Source organism: Manacus candei, unplaced genomic scaffold, assembly GCF_025592945.1.
Source record: "Manacus candei isolate 608988 ecotype Guabito, Panama unplaced genomic scaffold, ASM2559294v1 h1tg000026l, whole genome shotgun sequence".
Lineage (NCBI taxonomy): Eukaryota > Metazoa > Chordata > Aves > Passeriformes > Pipridae > Manacus > Manacus candei.
In genome coordinates this window covers 701,041-723,865 of record NW_026138074.1, presented here as the reverse complement: position 1 = coordinate 723,865, position 22,825 = coordinate 701,041, and the positions used below count along the sequence as shown (strand labels likewise).

The 22,825-nt window shown below is 45.1% G+C and overlaps 2 protein-coding genes and 1 non-coding gene across 3 annotated transcripts in view; 2 read left to right on the top strand and 1 right to left on the bottom strand.

Annotated features, from left to right (window-relative positions):
* The window catches only part of LIMD1 (LIM domain containing 1), a 33,045-nt gene extending 19,066 nt beyond the window's left edge, over positions 1–13,979 (top strand). The window contains exons 3-8 of the mRNA XM_051789161.1: positions 3,377–3,444; positions 4,259–4,321; positions 5,760–5,890; positions 6,999–7,050; positions 7,733–7,801; positions 8,771–13,979. Coding sequence (XP_051645121.1) covers positions 3,377–3,444; positions 4,259–4,321; positions 5,760–5,890; positions 6,999–7,050; positions 7,733–7,801; positions 8,771–8,908 — 521 coding nt within the window. The 3' untranslated portion in view covers positions 8,909–13,979. The remainder of the gene's footprint in view (positions 1–3,376; positions 3,445–4,258; positions 4,322–5,759; positions 5,891–6,998; positions 7,051–7,732; positions 7,802–8,770) is intronic.
* Positions 13,980–14,933: 954 nt separating this feature from the next.
* Positions 14,934–15,006, bottom strand: TRNAR-ACG (transfer RNA arginine (anticodon ACG)). Its single transcript has one exon. It is a non-coding gene; the product is annotated as a tRNA-Arg (tRNA).
* Positions 15,007–15,251: 245 nt separating this feature from the next.
* SACM1L (SAC1 like phosphatidylinositide phosphatase) overlaps positions 15,252–22,825 on the top strand; it is a 31,092-nt gene continuing 23,518 nt past the window's right edge. The window contains exon 1 of the mRNA XM_051789154.1: positions 15,252–15,378. Coding sequence (XP_051645114.1) covers positions 15,320–15,378 — 59 coding nt within the window. The 5' untranslated portion in view covers positions 15,252–15,319. The remainder of the gene's footprint in view (positions 15,379–22,825) is intronic.

Sequence of the window (22,825 nt, the reverse complement as noted above, 5' to 3'; positions counted from 1 at the left end):
AGACATGTCGTAGAGCAACTGATCCTCAAAGCAGCAAGCCACACATTAATATTTCTATGTTTTTCAAAAGATATCCTCTCTGTGGTCTTCGTGATGCATATATAAAGTAGGCAGTGATCAGTACGTGATTCCTCATATGCCATTTAAGTTCTTAATCCTTCCTTTTGGTGAAAATACAACAGAATCTCTGTGCTCGAGTGAAACCTGTGCCAGCCTCTGCAGGCACAGTCAGAAGTATTGCTTTTGAGATGGTCTTGTTTCGTTTAAGGTACTGTCCCGTGACAGGGAGCTCAGCACAGGGACAGAATCCACTGCCACCCTGCTCTGTGCTGGGGGACAGTCCCAGTGCTGTTTCTTTCACGAGTGTGGCTGCAGCCAGAACATGCATTTCCCAGCTTGACCGGGACAGTCCCCAGCGCAGCCTGGGGAAGTGAGCTTTTCCTGCATCTTGCTTTCCCAACTGTATGATGAGAGGGTACTTCCTCACCTCAAAGACACGCTGGGAGAAGTTCTTTTCGAAGTGGGTAGGGAGAGGCTGAGAGCAGCAGAGGAAGACATCAGCTCTGTTTGCATGCACTGCTCCCAGGGTGGTTGCAGGAGCACACGATCACTTGTGGTTTTTGCAAATTTCCTTTTACATTTCTACCAGCAGCTTAAAGAGAGTCATGTACAGGAGATAAAAATAGTTAAAATGCCCACCTCTTCCGTAAAAAAAGTAATTAAATCATCCTTGCCCTCCCTCAAAGTGCTCTTAGTGTCAGTTGATCTGCACAGATTCATGTAATGCCAACTTACAAATTCTTTATAAAGAGGTTTATCCCTTTGCTGAATGAGCTTGCAGCAGGAGCCCAGACACAGCACACTGGCAATGGCACCTACTCTGCGGGTCTGTTGCCATCAATCTTAACCTGCTAATGTCACAGGGTTAAAAATACACTGGGTGCAGAATGGCTGGTAAATGCTTTTTTTGTCACCGTGGAAGAATGATGTCGTGGCAGTGATCCAAACCTCATCCCTTCTGCTGGAATGGCTGCTGCTCATGTACCAGCCAGGGCCTTTTTCCAAAGAAACCTCTCCTCATTCCATGGCCCCATGTGTATGTTTTTCCTCACCACTGTCAGCTTGTCTTTAAGGAGAGACATTGCATGTAGGTGGAAAGTCACTTGAGCACCTCCTGTTGCACTAAACAGAGAATCCAGAGCCCACACTACAGCATAATTTAAAATCAAAGTTAAATGTTTTTGTTTGTTTTTTCATTTTTAGGAGAGCCAAATACCAATGTTGTATTTAAATCAGCAGGAGATTTTCAGGAGTACTTCTTGCTGCATTAGGCTTGTTGATAAATTGCTTAGGGCTGTTCTTGACAAGGCTGCTGCAAATCTCAGGTATCCCCATGCCTCTCCCTTCTCTCCTCAGAAACTGGGACTCTGCAACTGCCGGTGAATGTACCAGACTTACCTGTGGACAGGCAGGCACACAGGAGGGGTTATCATACAAATGCACACCCTGGGTTATGAGCCACAAAGATAACGTGTCCAAGATTAGATACTTTCAGTTTTGGGCTGTGGGTCCTGTTTTGGTGTCAGCAACCTTGGCAACATTAGAGTGGATAAGAGAAATGAGAGTGGCATGCTTTCAGGTTTGTCGGGTTTTCTTGCACGTACTATCCAGTGTTTGCATTGGTGCAAGGATGGGCTGGTGCCCTGGGTCATATCTGACCTCCAGGCTATGTGGTTGTCCCCAGCAAGGATTAGAAGAGAATGGGGAACAATGACTGTGTTGGGGCCGTGTGCTTTTGGCTCCTACACTGCCCAGTAAACACGGGGCTGAGCAGTGCCTACAGTTTAACCATGAAGCTCCTGCACATGCAAGCCAGGGCTTGTTCCTCAAGGAGCATGCTGCCCTGTCCTCCATCTGGCTTGCTGGCTGAAACCTGGGCAGGGCACTAGGGGCTGCTGGTGAAATGTTGGTCTTAATTCAGTGGCAAAACTTCAGAGATTCATTGGAGCATCTCCGTTTCCCAAGTCATTTCCCAGCCTGAGAGTGCCCTCTGGCGTATGCAGGGGACGATAAAGATTGTAGTTTATTGAAGTGGTTTTACTTGGCTTCCTCCTTTTCTTAACACTTTGCAGCCAGTGTGGTTATTTGCCAAAGGCTGCCAGGTAGGTGCCTGCCATAAAGCACCGAGATGTGACCCCCAGACCAGGCCCATGTGTTGTCCACATTTATACACCCAGCAGCCGATGGTCGCTTTTTTATTGATACTGACCATGTGCAGCATATAAAGCAGGAGACATCTGGGCCACAGTGTCTCAGATCCAGTTTCCTTCCAGCAATGCCTGGTAGGTGTCCAAAACCAGCCTGCAGCAGGTCCTGCTCAGGCTGTGCCCAGGCAGTGCTGCTCCCCCTGCCCTGGGTGCTGTCTCCTGGCACAAGCCTGTGGCTCCAGCACAGAACTGTTCCAGTGATAGGCTGAATCTCAGACCCCGGGCTGAGTTGGTAAACTGGGCTTCAGTGAGGTAGGAACCACCTTTTATAAGCAAACAAAACCTAGCCCTTTTCTCTTGGAGGAAGGCAGGGAATTTAGAAGCGGTGGTGGCGTGAGCGTACATTGCCATAGTTACATGGAACTGGAAACAGACGGTGAATGTGAGGCATAAACACAAAAGCTTCAGTAAATACAAATCTTCTCCATATGTAGAGACCTTTCTTGGAAAAACTTTGTCATCTTGTCTATGTTACAACATTCTGATTTTAAAAAAAAAAAATTAATGGTTTCAAAACTTTCTGTTGGCAGCTGCAGAAACAAATGTGCTGGTACAGAGCAGAGAAGCCTTTTAAGTGCTCTGGTATTGCACTCTGCTGGGGACAGAGTGGGTGGTCAGGGATTGCAGTGCCTTTTCTGGTGGCTGCTGATTGAAGGCACCTCATAGTGAAACAGCAAGGTTGTGACATTTTGAGGAATTAAGTCAAGTATGGGCCACTCTTTGCATGCCCTTTCTTCTTTCCTCCTTGCTTATCTCCTGGGGTGTTCTCCAGCGTGAGTCAGAGTATCCTCATTCTTCCCAGAGTTAAAATGCATGTAGTAGTCTGCCAGGAGGTGGTCCAGGCTTGCAAAGCTACCACTTCCTACCCAGAGGTGGGACTGTTGTCTGCATCAACTGACTGGCATTCATCAGCCACTGCCAGTGGAAGAGGAGATGGGGGCTGGAGTCTGGGAAGACCCATGCTGGGGCTGGGTGCTCTTCTCCACCTGTATGGGGGTTGTCCTTGGATGTCTTTATTGGTGTTTGCTTCTCAGCAGCCAGGTTTTGCTCACATTGTCTCCCTGCTCTCTGCTAACCTTCCTTTTATCTCTGTGGTTTTTTTCCCTTAGGTCGAAAGCTGAGAGGAAAAGCCTTTTATTTTGTCAATGGCAAGGTGTTCTGTGAAGAAGATTTCCTGGTAAGCATCCAGTTGGCCCTTGTAATGACACATTTCAGTGTCCCCAGCAGACACACAACCATTCTGCCTGTCAGTTTTGCCTGTGTTTCACATAGTTCTAATCTGGCATCCTGCCTGGCCCTTCTGCTCCAACACTTACCCAGAGCCAGCGCCAGCCATGGTGGCTGCCCACATGTGGTGCTGGAAGTATCCAAGTGAGAGGCCATGGTTTTGTGGCGCAGAGCCCCTGGTTGAAGCCATAATCTGTTGTGATGGCTCCTTCAAAGCACGTCCCTGTGGCCATATTGTGGAGGCAGGAGTGAGATAAATGGCTACAGAAGAATGAATGAGTGAATTTCCCTTTTCAATGGACTGGGTTTGCTTGGGCAACTTAATGGACATCTTTCTGTTGCCCTCAATGGATTTTGTGTGATGTAAGTGAGCATCCTTGGCTGGTGGAGAAAAAAAGCCATATACCCTTCTGCCTCTGGGTCCTGATAGATTAATTGTTCACTGAGACTTGAAAAAGTTGTATTTGCCTACTTATTGGTGTAGTCTAGTGATTTCTGTCAGAGACAGGTGAGTTAACCTTTGCTCTAATCAGTATATCAGCATAGTCCTTCTGAACATGGGCAGTCTAGTGTGTTTACAGAATATCCTCTGGGGACCCATACACACCTCCATATAATGAAAAAAGCATTGGGAAGTTTAACTTGTGTAAGGAGCACAGAAGAAGGACCAATAACACATATGCAAATAACACCCCACAATAAACTGTTGTTTATGCTTGACTGGCCTTGCAAAATTTTGAGAGAATTCTTTTTTGTCATTGCAGTATTCTGGTTTCCAGCAGTCAGCTGACAGGTGTTTCATTTGTGGTCATTTGATAATGGACATGGTAAGTGATAATTGCTTTACGAGAAAAAACTCCCACAGCTTTTTAGAAGAGTGCATCAAAAGCAAAATATATTCATATCCAGTACTGTCTGTTATCATCTGGTAGTCTGCCTAGTGTGAGATTGGTAGCAGAAAGAAAATCCACTAAGCCTTTTGTTGATTTTTTCAAGGAAGTGAAGCTGGCACCCTGCTGTGCATGGTGCAGAGACTTTGCTCTGCCTGTTTTCGGTGCGTGTTGAAAAGCAGAGCTTTGAGGTCTTTCATCCCCTTTCAGGCTTCCCTGGACAGTGTATTTGAAATCCCATTGATGCTTCCTGCTCAGCAGTGCCATGGCTCTGCAGTGCTCTCTTGCTGTGAGGCATCAGTGCAGCTCTCTCAGCCTGTCTTTCCCATGTACCTTCAGGATTAAGCCACTTCCTTGTCATTTTTGGTGGGTGCTGATAGTCTGGGGTACAGGTTTGGCCCAAAGTATGTGCTCCAGACCTCAGTTCAGATCTGCCCAAGTCCTTGCAAACTCTTCCATAGATATGTTGACATCCTGCTGAAGCAGGATTAGGCAGGTACCATCCATTCCAGATGAGCATGGTGTGGGTAACAGCTCAGGGGGTCAGCTGGCCTTTAGCCAGCACTGGGCAGCATTTAGTTAGATGTTGTTCAGAGGGAGACTGGTGTAGCTGGTGGTGTAACACTACAGCTGAGGAAAAGAAATTAGGAATTTCTGATTCATAGCACACCTCCCAAGATTTTCTAATGCTTATCATTAATTATCTTTTTTTGCCTGCTTACACTGGAAAGCATTTAAATTGGAAAAGGTATGTTTTACTCAGAAGTCTGATGCCTCTGCTGATGGACCATGGTGTTCCAGGTACCCCCAAGGGTGAATTGCAGCTGTTGAGTTGAACACAGTTTCCACAGTCTGTGCTTATTAGAAAGCCAGGCTAGTAAGTACAAAGCTCTGCAATATCTAAGGAGTTATGAAAACCTAGCAATAATATTTGTTTCAGCCTCTCATGGAGAATATGAAGATACATTTCCTTTGTCAGGCTGGTAAATCTTTCCTTGTGATCCTGCTAAGTGTTCTCTATCTGTTGGCTTCAGAAATTATTTTGTTTCCTTTAAATTCTGTCGCTTCTATCCTTTGTCATGCTAAATACCTTGATTGAGTCTCTAGATTGTTTTCTTACCCATGGTAATAATTAATTTCTCTGGAACCAGGTGCTGGTTCCAGAGAAAATATACATTGATATATATTTCCAGAGAAAAATATATTGATTCCATCTGCTCTTTCCATTCTTTTTAACTGGTTTTTCAGAAGTGGTGGTGAAAAAAGACACAGCCCTGCTGATGAATATGTAGTATTGTCTGGTGTAAAGCTGTATGTAATTTTCACCTTTATTGGCTATTCACATGCATTTTTTCTCTCTCTTGGTTTGTTGCAGATCCTGCAGGCTCTAGGGAAATCATATCATCCAGGCTGCTTCCGATGCGTGGTCTGCAATGAGTGTCTGGATGGTGTACCATTCACTGTAGACTCTGAAAACAAAATCTACTGTGTCAGAGATTACCACAAGTAAGGACGAAAAAACCAGCAGAGATGTTCCAATCAATAAGCCTCTAATTTAGCTTTTCAACTAGTTAGGAAGTGTAGATTAGTAAAGTAGGTACAGGGTTAGAAGTTTGAGGATGGACCTAGACCCTAGAAATTCCCCATTTCTCCTCTTGTCCTGTCATTGACTCCTGTGTAACTCTGAGGAAGTCACATAACCCCTGGGCTTCAGTTGCCCCTTCTGTAAAGCAGAGGGAGTGCTCATGAAGTGTTCAGTGATGTACAACATCAGTCCACTTTAAAGTAAGCCCGTGAATGCCTGTGGAAATTAATATGAGTTACTTTTTGAGTAGCTCAGGAGCTGAGTTTGACTTTTAAAGAATCACCACTGAACCTGCAAAGCAAAGCAAAACTAAATTAAACAACTGATAAATCCACTTTAAAAATCACTTGTTATTTAGACAGTAAGACAAAATGACTGTGCTCTTAGCTGGTAGTTTTGATATTAGAGCTGCATATATTTGAGTCCTTCTGGCTGGCTTTGCTCCTTGCTCTGTTTTCTGGACAGGGAGAGTATTAAGTGTTGCTCAGGCAGCCCTTGGAACTCTTCTGTGTTGTGCCAAGATTAGAGTTGTTATAATCTTGTTGCCAAGATTAGTGCCTCTGTGTGCCATTGTTGTTCTGAATTGATGCATATTTCCTTGCGATTTAATTTAATTAATTATTGTGTTATAAGGCCTTAAGAAACTCTACAGTCACATGGTACTGTCTCTGAGGTTTCCCGCCCCAAGGTTGCCACTTCTTTTGATGTGTTTTTCTGGAGATGGTCCTGCTCAGTTTCTCCTCATTCTCTTTTCCAAATCTCTCAGTAACAGCCAAGAATTTTACAGGGGATTTTGTATTTTTTCTGGTACTAAGTGTAAAATATAAAGTCTATTTTTGCCTGATTGAGCAACGTGTGCCAAGCATTACTTAAAATCAGTGCTAAAGTGAATTTATGATCTCAGGATGCAAAGCTTTCCTGTGGATAAGTTATTTACAGCTGCAGCTTTTCGTCTTATATTGAGAACATACAGGCCTCTCTTTTTGTGTTGATCTATAACTTGCCTTCAATTTCTCATTGCTCTTTCAGAGTTTTAGCTCCAAAGTGTGCAGCGTGTGGACTTCCCATTCTGCCCTCTGAGGTGAGAGCCTTTTATTCCATATCCCCTTGGGGAGGGAGCATCATGTCTCAGGTCTTGCTCTCTTGACACTTGACCCTATATCAAGATGAATGTGTTTATGGATGGGGAGAGATGGTCGTTTCCTCTGGAGTGCAGCCTTTTGACCTAAGCTCATACACTGTTCTTGAGATGTGACACTTCTGCTCGATAGCGAAGCGGACAGGCTGCTTTTTTCATCTCCTGCAGGATTATGCTGCTGCTAGTTTCATGTTCAGGATAATTTTCCTTTGTGTCCATAAATGTTGGTGGCACACATGAATGACTTCTGTGTGACCCCTCTGGGACTAACTCATTTTAATACTTGGAGGAGATGAATCTTAGCCAAAACTAATTTAAAATGCTGAGAAATGTGATCTAGTGAAATTACCAAATCATTAATGCATAATTTGAGGTAGATGTTACTGTTAAACAGAAAGAATTTTACCTTTCTGGTGTTACATTTTAGAGGATATCTGTAGTCAGTCAATGATGAAGCTTTGCTGTAAAAACAACTGCAAGTGGCAGGATTTATTTGCGGTCCCCAGCCAGCCACCCAGCTGCATTTCCTCAACATTCATTTTGTTGCAGGAAGCAATCTACAGAGTGCATGTGTCTGATCCTGCTGTAATCCTTTGTAATTTCTGCTTTGCTCAAATGCTTACAGGGGTCTGATGAGACCATTCGAGTTGTGTCCATGGAGAAGGATTACCATGTGGAATGTTATCACTGCGAGGTAGGTCAGAAGCTTTCCTGGGGAGTAGGCGCTTAATAGTGATAACTACTATTATTTTTAAGATGGAAATAAATGTCCTGCCTTCCAGTGGCAGTAGATGAGCAATTCAAACTTTGCATTGTGCGACTCTTTCCATCGGTGGCTGAAAAATTTCCAGTTTGAGGACAAAAGTTTTTGCAACAATGTGTTTCAGCTGCAATTTCATTTGCTATCCATAAAGTTATGGGCAAAGAGTTAGATATTGCTTTTTAAACTTGGCAGTTTATTTGTTAATGAAGGAAGCATGGTGACTTAGTTAGGTTTATTGCTGCCTTTCAGAAACCTTGAGCTCCAGATCACATTTAGTGTATCTGATTTCCAAGTCAGATTGTTCAAAAATGCTAAGGTGATGACTGATCCTGTGGGGTGTAAGTTACCTTTGCTCTCATAGGAAATGAACATGTCATTGGGAATGGACAAAGGATATGGCTGCACAAAAAAAAAAAAAATTCCAGGAGATGCCAGCCCTAAAACACCGTTTGGTCTTTGTGCAGGTCTTCCAAGAAAGCCTTCATACTTCCGTGCTGTAAATTAAAACAAATAGTTGTCTTCCCTCACTGTGCTCATAATGGAGTGACAGGAGGCCCTGTCTCCACAGTCTGGTTTCACATCAGTGCAACTGTAATGTGAAGAGGTGAATCTTACCTGAGAGTATAAGGAGATATGAGCACATTTCAAATGTGGTTGCACCTTGCCACAAGATAAAGGTTATTCAATAAAACTGCTTAAGACAAATTTGTACAAGGCTGCCCATCACAATGCCTATGCCAGATGTTTTCCTTCTCATGACACATATTGGAATTACTAGGAAGGAGCTGTTGGCTGGGTGTCTCCTGTCCTTGTCACAAAATCACCTTCCTGGAAGCCAGACCCAGCTCACACTGGAAGACAAACAGAAGCTCTAATAATTTGCACGGCCTCTCTTTGCAGGACTGTGGGATGGAACTGAACGATGAAGACGGGCATCGCTGTTACCCACTAGATGAACATTTGCTTTGTCACTCCTGTCATCTGAAACACATAGAGAATGGCACAACCCCAGCAGCTGCCTACCAGCACCACTACTAGCCAGCGTGGCTGACATCGGAAAGCCGGGACAGAAGACTTGTTACGTGATCTCCCTCTCCCTGCCCTCAGCTGATTTCCTGTGCATGTTTTTCGCCAGTCGGCAACATTTCTGTAAAAGGATATGAGAGATTTTTGGTGGATTCCCAGAGTTTGTATGCTTGTGGATTCCAGCTGTATCAAACCATGTCTACTTGACCAAGAATGTGGCATGTTATCTAAACTGATCAGTTTACTTTTATGTGCCTTTTTCTGCTGCCTGGAGATTCCTCTTGGCTCATTTTGGAAGATTCTTCAGTGAAAGCACAATTTGCTGTTGTGTCTATAAACTCAGATCATGTCATGCACAATTAAAAAGCCAGAGACTGGCTTGTCTGCCTGCCTGCCAGAGGCATCCTGTCAATCTACTGTTTCCTGACAAGCACATTTCATCAGGTTCCCTGAAGGACATCAATGTATTAGTACCAGTTTCTAGACAGTCTTTCTCTTTTTATTAATTCTTTAGGAAAAGAAAACAAAGGGGTCTGTGCAAAATGGCACACTCAGACCTTTCTGTTAATTCCCTCAACTCCAGTATCAAGTCTAACTGTAAAAGCACCAACTTTCTGAGCACAAACCAGGCATACTGTCTAGCAGCTGGAGGCTGACATCCCATTTCAAACAGAACAAAAAACTGGAACAAACTAGGCTAAGCTACTGCAATGACTTGGGGCCCAGGCTTGTGTGTCAGCACGACACACAGGGGCCAGTCTGCTGTGTCAGTCTGAATAGTGGATCATATTTGGAAAGGAAAGGTCGGGATGGTGAAAGTGTGGACACAGGGGAAATCCATCCTCATTCTTGCTTGCAGAGCTTGCTTTGAAAAAAAAGCTCTCTGTACACAGACACTTGGCCTGGGTTTTTCAGTTTGTCCCCACAACTCAGCCCTCAGCCTGGCCACTCCTTTCTATGGTGTTTACCCAGCACAAAGCCATTTCATAATGGTGCTTATTTAGAACTCAGGGAGCAAACTCGAGATTGTTATGAAGGCTTTGTTACACAGGGATTTGGAACCCAGCTCCACAACCTGAACTCAGATGAGTATATTGGTATAAACAGATTTGCTCCTGTGAATAACAGCTTATCTGAGCAAGGAGTTAGCGAGTTTGGCCCTTACTTTCCATTCTGCTGAGAAAGCAGAAAGACAAATCATTTCTTTTTTGAACCCCCCCTGCTTTATAGTCAAAGAAATGTGCTCCCCCACAATATGTTACATGTATGATAGCTGTGCCTGCAGTGCATGCTCTGTACCTACCAAAGCTGTGCAACCCCTAGCGTACAGGTACAAAGCTTTTGTTTAAGAAAAATCTCTTAATTTTAAGCCTTGGATGCGTTTGGGGATCTTAGCTACTATTTCCCACATTTTCTGTGGAAAACTACATAAATCCTCAAGTATCTATGCTAAAGATTTAAATTTGGTTCTGACTGGCAGAGGATGGGATGACATTCTTGAAGATCTTTTTGGTGAAGAAACTACAATAAATTAGCTGAGCAGTGGCACTGAGACTCACAAAAAGTGTCTGTGCCGAGAACTCACTACGGTTCAACCAAACCTCTTTTCCAGTAGCATGGATGTAGCTTGAACTTCACTTGATGTAGTCAGACTGCCTCGTGTACCCATCTGGAGCAGCACAGGTACCAGGTAGCAGCAAGCTACCTGTCTCTGCCCATGCTAACAAACCAGCATGCCGTGGCTGAAATGTGAGTGTCTGCAACTGCACAAGCCTCGGGAGCCTGGTGGTTTTGGCACGGAGTTTCACGGGGCCGATGGACCATCCAGCCTTCTGCCCCATTCAGCTGTTACCACCTCTGCCTGTTACTGCTACTCTTTGGGATGGGAATGGCAGCTCATGGCTGGAGGTTGATCCTGTGCCAGAAACCACCCAGACATGCAGCCCCTCAGTGAGAAACTGAAAGCTCAAGGTGGGGACTTTTCCACTGTGAAATATATGTCTTCCGAGAGTTTTATCTGTGATTTTAGAGGAGGTAAAAGTGACCCCAAGTATGTGAGCCCCCTAGAGCCTTAAATTTAGCCTCCAAATGCTGGTTAGTGAAGGGATGGGAGCCAACACAAAATATAAAAGGTGCTGTACCCAGGCAGGATGGACTGGGGGCAACAAAACAGCCCTGGGCAGATCTTGTAGTGCTCTCACCTTGGTGCATTGCATCAGCTTATGTCCTGCAGCACAGTTAGGCCAGAGCGGGAAGGGGAGTGTTCAGGGTGTGGCTGTGATCTTAGGACTGTCTGAAGGGACTGAGGTGGAAAATAACACCAGCTCACATCCCTGGTAAATAATTCAGATAGTCCTGGGCAGATAGCTCCCCTCCCTGAGCTGCTTTGGGCAGTGAAGGCAGTGAGGTATCAAAGTGGCTTTTGGAAGTGAGCTGGAAACACCAGCATTGGTCATCTGTTGCTGTCTCTGGGAGACCAGCTACTGTGTGGTTCATGCTTTTGCTAGCTCTTGATTCTTTTTTTAGAGCAAGCCCTTGTGCACATTCTTTGGCCTTCATTTTGTAAAGATCTGAAAACACAAGTGGGATTGATACTTTCTTTTTAAGCTGCTGTTTAAACTTCTGTCTCACCCTTGTAGCCTTCCCCACAACCTCAAAATAAGCAGGAAAGAAGGGGATGGGGAGAAGGACAATTTTCCTTTGTGGAAAGCCTTGAGCAGCCAGCTTGTGGCAAGCTGTCTTGCAGGAGCTCTCTTTGCATCACCAGAAAGTTTGGCCTCTGCTCCCACACAGTATCGTCTTACCTCTGTCAGCCATCCCGTATCCCTCAGCATTGGGGAATGAAGGCTGCCCTACTTTCAGTTTTGAGGTTCCCTATAAATTAGTAAGTGCCAACACTCTTCTGTATTTACGAAGGGCTAGAAATGACAGTGTGAAAGTGTTGAAAAAGGAGCTTTGTGGTTTTGAAGCTAAAGCATCTACTTCATTGCCCTGCACCTCTTTGTGTGCTAACTTGCACCAAATCTGTCTTTGGGAGTTGGAATTCATTTAAGCTCGGTATTATTTCTCCCAGGCTGTGGGTGTCCGAGTCCCTGTTGATTTTTCCCAGCTTGTCCCTGACTGTGCAGCTGCCTGATAGTAGGTCCAGCACAGGGAGAGGCAGGGGCATCCTGCACAGGGAAGGGAGACTTCTCCTCCTGACCCTCTGCCAGCTGTCTGTGGAGCTGCAAGCCCTCACTGCCTGACTTCAGGCAGCTCCCCCAAAGGAAAAATTGTAGCTCTGGTGCTGGAGGTGTGAGGCTTTGCATGCTCTGCAGAAGAAGTTCAAAATACTTGTTAAATTCTGCCTATCCCCTGGCTGATACGTGTTGGGTTTTGCTGTTCACGTGAACCTTGTTGCCTTTTAATTTATTAAGATACCGAAACGTGCTATGAAAAAGTAGTCTTGGTTCCTCCCCCATCGAGTTCTTCTGACTGGTTTTAGAGTAGGGGACCCTTGGAAGTCCCATTGTGCTGGTAATGAGTAACTCTCATGCAAATAGTTATTCAAGTGAATTCCCTGAAGCCTGTTTTCAGGAACCAGAGCTTAGGAGATTTTTTTCATTCAGGTCATGCTGTTAAATTTCTATTGCTTAGAATACAGAAACTCATTTAAATAGGGATTTTTGCATAAGAGCCGGGGGAAAACCCCAGCTATAGAAGAAGCAGACACTTTTGTGTAATTTAAAGTGTAAGAAACACCTGTGATCAAAGTGATTTTTGAAATTGCCCTGATATTAAAACACAGGGAACAGCAGTTTCAAACACCCTAGCGAGCAGTGTTTGAAGAGATCTGTGGTTCTTCAGTTTCTGAGTTTCATTTGGGGGCTTTTAAAATATTTTCCCAGTCTTTCAGACTTTAAATGATTATAATTTTTTTAGATCTTTTTACTACAAAGTGAATAGCTGCTTAGTCTGGAAATGGTGGAGTTTTCATCAACATCGGGTGTGCTGTGGCAGCCTTGAAAGGGAGAAACTGGGCTTCTAAGAGCTGGTATGGCTCTGGCTGGTCATTCAAAAGAGAGGAATATCTTTGGCTGCCGAGGGAAAAAAGTCACATGTGGGCCTTGACTGCCTGCTACGTGCTCACTTTTGGGGTGGTGTGTGCTGTTGTGTCTGTGCACGTGGATGTGTGGTACGTGCTGCCTGTGAGACACCTGCCTTTCACACCTCTGTGCCCATGCCAAGTGCTTGTAGGTGCATCGTAAGCAACTTTCTGTGCATGAATGTAAGGACAAGTTGACCCAGGCTTCATCACTGGGAAGATATCTCTGGAGTCAGTACCTATGGGCAGGGAAGGGCTATGGCCAGATACACATCCCTTTTCTCCCATCTTCTGAATGCCTGCACCACTGGGAGAAGCTGGGAAGGAGTTTGCATCTCTCATTGTGCAGCATTCATGTGTTCATTTTTCTTTTCCATTTCTGTGTCCTGCCATGAGCCCAGACAGAGCCTGGAGCTGCCACCCACCCTTTTCCTATAGAGAAGCAAAGCTTTCCTGAGAATAAAAATCCTTACCCACTTTCTTCCAGGGCAGCCAGAAGCTTGCATGGCAGTATACATCCATAGCCCACTAAAGACAAGATGAGAGATGGGAAGAAACTGTCCCCACATGAAAAAACATGGCATAGAGCCCTGTGAAGGCAGGAATGCCCTGCAGCCCTGGTATAGGGATGACTGGGCTGCAGTTCCCAGCCCTGCTGGCACCGACCCTCTTCCCCACCCCACGCAGCAGGTCTGCAGCTCATGGCCCGGAAGGGACCCAGGCACACACACAGGCTGTGGCTTTCTGTATGCAGAAAGCACATCCAGAGCCTGGCTACTGATACTGAATGGTACTAATTATTTTATGTTTCATTCAAAGCTCAGCTCCGGGAGAGAGTATTTTAGGATTTGTGCTGGTGTAACTAACCTTAGCCTCCTGTGAACACAGACCTCTTTTCTTCTGTGCTGTTAAGTATTTATAAAGAATGAAGACTGGTAGCAGAACAAAGCCACTGGCCTGTTGTGATTTCAGTGATTAAACACAGTATCTTAAGCAGCACTAAGAGTCACGTCTTTCCTAAAGTTATGATGATTGTCAGCACCCGGAGTCCATAGGGAGGGAGTAATGCTGTGAAATGATGGTTTCCCAACCTCTACTTTCCTCCTGTCCCCACCCCCCATCAGTGGCTGCAGTACGGACTGGTGGGGGGGGACTGGTGGGGGGGCACCTCGTCAGCGGGGTTCTCTGGGGATTTCCAGTCCTTTGCAGGCAGCTGGTACTTGCTGCATCAGAGGCCGTGCTGCTCTGGCATCCATCTGGGGAGACCCAGGTACTGGACTAAGGAGCTGGGAGGGATGTGCTGCATGTGGGAGCAGATTCTGGGCCCAGCATGGGGGTCTCCTTTGCAGCATTCATGGGGATGGATTCTTTATAGGGTTTTGGGTAGCATTGCCATGGATCTGGGAGGCAGGTAGCCACATGGTATCAGTGACCATGACGCCTCATGTCTGAAGACTTGATGTTCCTGGATACTGCTGGCCAAGCAGCACTGCAGCAGCATGGAGCTATCAGCTAATATGAAGCAAATAAACAGGAATAACTAATTAGAGTTTGGGGTTTCCCCTCCTTGATGCAAGAAGCTGCCCAAACCCAGGGCATGACACCCAGCAGGCTGGATCCAGTGGGAAATTGGCCAGGAGGTGCCCCAGGCTTGCTCTGTGCCAAACCCCATGACCTGGGCTCATCTCCCCCTGCAGACGGGATGCCCAGGTGGACAACAGCTGTCCAGAAGGTGGCGCCCATGGTGGGGAGGCTGCCAAGGGCAGGAAACCCTGCAACGCCACCCAACCCTGGGGGCTTTGGAGGCCCCCATGCTGGGTGCATGAGGGTTCCCGCCCTAGGTCTGTGTAGTAGTGTGGGGGCTGCTGGCAGCACCCTCGGACCGAAGTCCAGGAGAGTAAAACAAAACACAGGGAGAAAACGGCGGGAGGGGGGGGGAAAAAAAAGAGCAGCCGAGCCAGCCAGGAGTCGAACCTAGAATCTTCTGATCCGTAGTCAGACGCGTTATCCATTGCGCCACTGGCCCTGCTCGGAAACATGCTTCCGCTTCCGAGCCCTTCAGCGCGGCTCTCGCGCGCGGCCTCAGCCAATGGCGGGGCCGCCGAGCCTGGTCGGCTCCGCCCCCTCCTTCTAATAGGCGGCGCCCCTCCCTGGGCTCCCCAGCGCGGCCGCGGAGGTTTGTCCCGAGTGGGGCCCCGTCGCTGCAGCCCGGGCGCCGCGTCAGGCAGTCTGTCAGTCAGTCGGTCAGTCAGTGAGTCGGGCGGGCGGGGCGGGAGTAGCCGGGTAGGGCCGGGTTGGAGCGGGGCCGGCGGCAGGGCCGGGACAGCCCGAGGGCACGGATGGCGACGGCGGCACCCGCGGGAACCACGGCGGCGGCGGCCTACACCAGCCTGAAGCTGTGAGTGACCCGCCGGGGCGGGGGGGACGCGGCTCTGGCACCTGCCGGACGGGAGCGAGGGAGGGGAAGGGAAGGGAGGAGCCGCCGGGGGAGCGGCGGCTGCCCGTCCCTTACTGCCCGCTGCCCTTCCTGGCCTGCCCGCTGCCCTCCCCGCCGGCCTGGACTCCCTCGCTCCCCGGGTGACCGCGAAGGGCTTGGCCTGAGGCGGCAGCCCCGGGCGGGAGGAGGGCGGGGGGATGAGGGAGAAGGACTTTGGCCGCGGACACGGCACCGGTCCCCTGTCACCGTCCATCCCATAGCGCTGCGGGCGGGCGGCTCCCGTGTCCCTGTCGCTTCCCTCCCGCGTGTACAGGAGGACGGTGCCTGCCTGGCTTCCCTCGGCGTGAGGAGCCCGGGCTGCCCAGAGAGGTCGTGGAGTCTCCTTCTTCGGAGACATTCCAAACCCACCCGGAGGCGTTCCCGTGTCACCTGCTCGAGGTGACCCTGCCTGGGCAGCGGGGTTGGACCAGGTGATCTCCAGAGGTCCCTTCCAACCCGGATAATTCTGTGATTCCGCATTCTTGCTTGTAGGTGGCAGCTGTAGGGCTCGGGCGCTGTGTAAAGCTGTGTGTATGCAGCGCTGCTTGCCAGCAGATTTCCTACTCGTACTCGCCCATCGGTTTCTCATGGCACAGCTGGGGGGTTTTTTTGTCATTTGATGGGTTTGATGCCAGTTAATGAGTTTGAACTGTGATGACTTTGAACTTTGCGGGCTCTCCAGTGCAGTGCCTGCTATGACTTTTCCAAATAAATTCTCATAACCTCCCGGTGTAATTTTTTTATTAAAACAAATACTTTCTTAGGAGGTGGATGTAACCCTTTAAATGTGTGTGTGCCAGATGTTTGTTTGTTGCCTTTAATACAGCAGAAGAAGTTGCGTAACCAAAAGCAGTACGAAGTTAACACTGCAAGAGGCATCTCCATTATAAACCCTCACACGGGCCAGTTCAAATTCCCGAGGAAATTACTCTGGGCATGAGATTCTTCATGACTGTCTGAAGCTGAAAGTGAAGTTTCTTTTTGTGTCCTAAAGGCGTTCCCAGGCTTTTGACCTCTAAGTAGTAGCTTGAAACTCTGTAATTGAGTTACCCATGCCATTTTCAGGAAGCAGTATCTGAAAGTGATTCTTAAGCCTGATTTACTGTGCTTAATGCTCTGTTAAATTTCATTTGACAGTCATCTTTTGGATTCAGAGCAAACATACTTAGATCTTTTGGAGGTCTGTATAAACAGTTTGCCATAATGCTGTTAGGTGTTTCAAAGTCACTGGGCTTCTTATTTTGATCAAACAGTTCTGTGAGGGTACACGGGCACTGGAGATAACTGAGTACTGCTGAGGAGTAAGATCAGTGATGGCTGAAAGACTTGTTTATTTGGCAGAAAGCTTTTTTCCCCTTGTCACCTAAACAGTATTTGTCTTTCTTTAAGCTGATCTTGTGATCTTTTTGCCTGCAGAGGAGCAAAGGTGAGTTGTGCGAGTAGCAGTTGTGTGGCTTGTAGTACAGAGTTGTTATTACTGAGAATTTTTTCAAGTAAAAGCACTTCTCTGGATACAGGCTAGTAAAGAATTCTTTCATTCAGAGTTTAGTCTTAGCTAAAAGTAAGCTTTGATCTTTTTAGAAGGTTGTCTCAAATGTAGTTTAACATGATTTTTTTCATAAACAATTGTGTTCTGAAAAATGAGGTTTGGGTTTTTCTTTTTGTTACACCAAGTTGTGGTATGCCTGCAGACTTTCAACCATGCATTTGAAGATATAAGGTCATAACTTGGGTGATGAGTCAAACTTAGCAGGTTGACAAGGTCAAAGGAGAATGTTCTTCTGAGAAATCTGGGCTAGACTTGAGTTTGGGGATTTAATGGTGGTAGCAGTGTTTGGCTTAGTTTTTTAATCTGACTATTCATTCTCACTATGCAAAAGTCAGATTCTGCAGCTGTACCTCATCTGGGTAGTCTGGGGGATGGATCTTCACTGACTGTAGTGCTCCGCAGGCTCCCATCCCATACATCCAGCTGTGGGTTCTAGCTCTGAACTCAAACCTCTTGTGTTTTTCATGTTATCAAAAGTCAAGGTTCAAGCCCTTTGTGCTTTGACCGGTCTCATCAGTCAAGTTCAGGTGATACCAGTAAAAATGCTGATGCCTCAAATCTGTATTACTGTTGGAACTATTTGAGTTACACCAACAGTTATCGGGGAAAACTATAAATGTGAAAACTGCTGTCCATAGTTGTCATCTGTGGCACTGCTATACCTACTGAACTTCCTCTTGTAGCCTTGGGAATAAACTGTAAAGTTCAACCAGCTGTTGTAGGTATTTTATCCCTTACTTGTGGGTAGTAGTACAGCTACCAGTCCAGTTAATATATAAAAACTGATTGTTAAAGCTGTTTGCAGAATAGAGAAAATCCTGGCTGTTGTTTTGGCTCAGTTAAAATCACTTTTTTTTTTTTTTTTTTTTTACTTTGTGCTTGGATGAAGACTTAAGTTGCTACTTGCTACTACTTATCTTAGTATCATATGGGTCCATGACACTAGCTGGGTTTCAAATTTAACTCCTCCTGCCCACAGTTATGCTGCCTTATGTGCTTTGTGAAAGTTCTTGTCAGTCTTTAGTAGCCACTGCACCTGAACACAGTGCCTTCTGCTTGTCTGTATTTGGGGAGAGGTCTTAAAGTGCATCTTGGTTTTGGTTTCTTTTTTTGCTAGTTTTCTAAAATGAGTTTTCAGAGCTTGGGTAACACTTCTAGAAGGAATAACTACACATCCCTTTTTTCTACTCAGTCTAAGAGGCTGCCAGGGTGAAGCTCAGGGATGTTGGTAGAGCAGGAAGCCAACTTAAGCTGTAAATTATTTTCATTTTAAGTGAAACTTCACTGGAAATAGATGTTATGTAGCTGTGCCTTTAATACGTCTTTTTTTTTCTAATGTTTTTTTCCACTGCTGTTTTCTAAATCCTGGGTTTCTTTTCCCTGCTCTATGGGAGATGTTCCAGTTCTTTGAGCTGTTTTCTGCTTGAGGAGAGTAATATTTATGGGAGACATATAATTAGCACACCTGCTCACCTAGAAAATCTGGAATCTCTGGAGTGCTGAAACCACCAGCATGTTAGCACTGTTACTTAACATACTGCTGGAACTCTGTGCATAAACTACCACCTTTTCTGTGTCTCACTGCAGACAAATTTGCTGTACTCAAGACACCAAAGGCATCCCTGCACAGTACAGAGTGTGCTTTTGTCTTGCTTTATTATAGTATTTAGGGGCTGACATCAAAGAGTTTCCTGCGTTAGAGCATTGTTAAGTATTTATGGTGAAATAATCAATTGCTGAAGTAAGGGTTTGGCTGCTGAGACCTAGAAGGCTTAAGTGATATTGGGTGAAGTACTATCTTTAGTGGCCATTAGAGCATGATGGGTCCTCTTTCATGCTGTATCTGAATACAGGAATATTCCTATCTGTAAGATCAGTCTAATTAAAATGAGGGATGCAACTGTGCATCATCTTTTTGATATACAATGATGCTTTATAGTATAATTAATGAAGTGAAACTTCACAACAAATATACAAACAAAAAAACCCTATTATCTCACCTAACTGTAAATGAGTCTGACTTTACACTTGGTGTAAACAAGCAGTGGTTTGGGGTTTTTTTTGTTTTCTTTTATGTTTCTGTTTTGTTGGGAGTCAATCTTTTACCTTAACTTTGAGTTGTAGGAATGAAATCTGAGTGAGTTGCTTTATCTCTTGGCAGCAATCCACACAGTTTCAGTTGGAGAAGATTATCAAAATTAAATCCAAATCACCCTCAGTGATATTTGAAACATGAATTTGGTGATTGCACTTCTTCAATACCTCTCCTTTTCTTGAGTATCATGAGTTATACTATCAATTTAAAATGTTTGCATTTATCCCCCCCTTTGCTCTTTAGCAACAGTGAGAAATAGTTCATCATAAGAGTGATCAATTTTCCTTTATTTAAAAAGAAAGGAAATAAAGGAACTAAAATTTTGTGAAGATTTTATGTGCTGTTAAGGTGTAAGGGAAGCAAGATACTGCTGATAAGAGTTCTTGATGCTTTGCATGATTCTAGACATCAGTGACAATGTAGCCAAGGAGGCAAGCAAGCTGCAGTGTCAAATATGATGACTATACAAAAGCAGAATGTGGCCTGGGGTGTGAAAACCAGTTCTAAAAGTAACTACAGGCACTATGGGCTTCTGTAAAATACAACTTTCCTTATTTTTTATATAATACTAGCATTTAGATTTTGATCTGTTCCTTATTTCATTAAAAGAATGGAATTAATCTGTCTGCAGATTCCTAGTCATTGTGAGTGATCCTCTCTTCAGCATTTAATATCTCCTTCTCACATAAGTAAAACTAGTATGTGTGATGTCTTTCTAAGCTTGTGACAGACATACAGACTTGGTAGTGAGTAGGGTTTGTGGACGAACCTATTCCTGCATAAGATGTTCATCAGCTTCCATTCTGAAAGAGAAGTGAGAGGCAGTCATTTTAACTATAGCAATATTGTGGTAGAAAAGATCATCTAAGAATGAGACTATTAGCCTAGTTCTCGTCATTGGTAAGGTTGTAAATAAGCATTTGGGCTGAAGACATTTCAAGTCTCGGCCTCTTTCTAAACTGTATTTGTTTTAGGAAACTTTGAACTTCTTACACAAATGAAGCAAGCACTAAGTGAATCATCTTTCTGTTGAAAACTTTGAAGAGCACCAGTTCTCCCACTTATTCTGAAGCAAGAATTTAACATTTCGTAGGGCATTAGGCTTTCCAGTTTGTGTTGTGTAGTGGTATTTAAGGCAGTTTTTAAAGGTGATGCCAACAAAGAAATATTTGTTCAAGTTTGGTCAACTTTGTAGACTGCCAACTTGATTTCCTCTTGCCCCTGCCTTCCCCCCCATCCAAGACATCCAAAACAAAATCACCCAGAGCTCTGAAACAGTCAACAACAGTTCTATTCCAGTGTGCTGCAAGCTGCTGAAGTCTTTTTGGTCCACTGAGCTGAAAACAGGGTTGACTTGTCTTTTATTCTCCATGATGCTTCTGTCAACAAATCTGGTCTTGAAGAGGACCACAGGAAGGAGGACTTTGAATGTGAAATGTGCATTTCTGGCTTTGCTTAAACTACGGGCATTGGGTAAGAGGAGATAAAGGTGATTAAAAAAAAATTGTTAAAAGGTCAGTGGTGGTGGTAGGAGATAACATGGTGTAGGATTTGAGAGAGAAGAGTGCTAGGGGCTGGCCTAACAAAGCAGGGCATATGATATGTACTGAGAGACCAGGCATAATTTGCATTGGCAGCTATAATTCTCTCATTTTTCTTTTCAGTTTGTAGACTACAAGAGTAAAAGACTTCATGTTCCTCAGGAAGAAATTGCTATTCTTGAGTGTGGTTGAGAAAACATTTGCTTATATGACAAATATTTGGCACCTGTAAGCTTCTTCTTGGTTGGGTGAAAACAGCCTTTAACTAATAAGCATGTGAATCTCAGTGCTGAGACTATGGTGGTGTCATGGTCGTGTTGCACTTTCTGGTGTAAAGAGCAGCTTTTAAAAATACTGATCATGGATGGAAGTGGTCATTGTGCTCTATATAGTCAGTGTAAATGTCTTGGCCATATTGTGCTCTTTATACGGACTATTCAAAAACTGGAACTATTGTTCTGACTATTTTCTTTGGACACTATTCACAACCTGATGTTAAAATATGTTTTTTTCAACTTATTTTGCTTAAGATAATCAGATGAGTAAGAGCACATAAGCATCTGTATCAAAGGCATAACAGATCCAATATTAAACATTGCAATGTCTCTTCCCCATTTTCTGTGTTGATCTTGTGTGTCAGCTGACCTCCCAGAAAAAGCTAAGTGTTCAACTAAACCAGCGAAAGCTAAGGAGCTGCAGCTTTCTCTTGTGGAAAAAATGCGTACTGCTGCCTCCTGCCAACTAGCAGTAGGTTTCTGACTGCTCCTGAAGTAGTTTATCCTGCTTGCTTTTTAAACTCTAAAAAGTTGAGGGTTTGTAGGTGTCTTGAAGCTTGTCTTGCCCCTTTTCTATCTCTGTAAGCTTGTTTGCTTTTCACCGTAAAAACAGCTCCCATTATTGCTATGAAACTCCCTGAAAGAGCCAGGGGTGCATATGTGCACTTGATCAAAAGCAGGAACAGTGAAAACAAAGTTAGGTGTTTTAAGGCTACAGCGTTCAGTGAACTGCATGTTTGTATTTCTTACTCTGATGTTTTTAGTTTCAAAGATAAAGCATTTAATGTGTGCATTTAATGTGGGTACATGAAAGATTTAAGAAGGCTGATTTACAAAGGGAATACTGTTGATGTGTTTCCCATTTTAGGACCAATAGACTAAATTTCCTGTAAAGAAGTTAAATGATCTGATGAACAGTTAACACAACCAGCTGTAAAGCAATTAATAGTTATGTTGTTTGGTGGGGTTTTTTAAGTTCAGTTAAGCACTTGGAGTCCTCTGGCTTTCCTCAAGCTACCCAGAGAGATTGCGGAATCATCATCCTTGGGGAGAGTCAAAACAGACCCTAAGAAATAAGGTTTAACTCTGAAGGTAGATAAACTTTGAAGTTGGCCCTGCTTTAAGTGGGTGGCAAGTGTGGTGTTGGACATGTTAAAAGAGGTCTGGAAGACATCTTTCAAAGGGCTCTGTGGTGAGTTGACCCTGGATGGATGCCAGGTGCCCTCTGAAGCAGCTTTATCATTCCCCCTCCTCACCTGGACAGGGGAGACAAACTACAATGGAAGACTTGTGGGTCAAGATAAGGGCCAGGAGAGATCAGCTGGCAATTATCATCAAGGGCAAAACAGACTCAACTTGGGGAAATTAGATTAATTTATTGCCAATCAAATTGGGGTAGGATAATGAGAAATAAAGCCGAATCTTAAAAATACCTTCTGCTTCTTCTTTCTTCCCCATCTTAACTTCGCTCCTGATTTTCTTTACCTCCTTCCCTTTCCCCAGTGGTACAGGAGGACAGAGAATGAGGTTTGTGGTCAGCTTATCACAACATTTCTGCTGCTGTTTCCTTCTAAGGGGTAGAAGTCCTTCTCCTGCTCCAGCATGGGATCCCTCCCATGGGAGGCAGTTCTCCACAAACTTCTCCCATGAGAGTCCTTCCCACAGGCTGCAATTATTCATACACTACTCTAGCATGGGTCATGTCCATGGGGTACAGTCCTTCAGGAACAGACTGTTTCAGCATGTGTCCCCTGCAGGATCACAAGTCTTGCCAGGAGTCCACTCTAGTGCAGGCTTCCCACAGCCTCCTTTGGGCACATCCCCGTGCTTTGGTGTGGGGCCCTCCACTGATGGGCTCCACCTTGGCCAGCAGTGGGTCTGTCCTGGAGCCAGCTGCCATTGGCTCTAT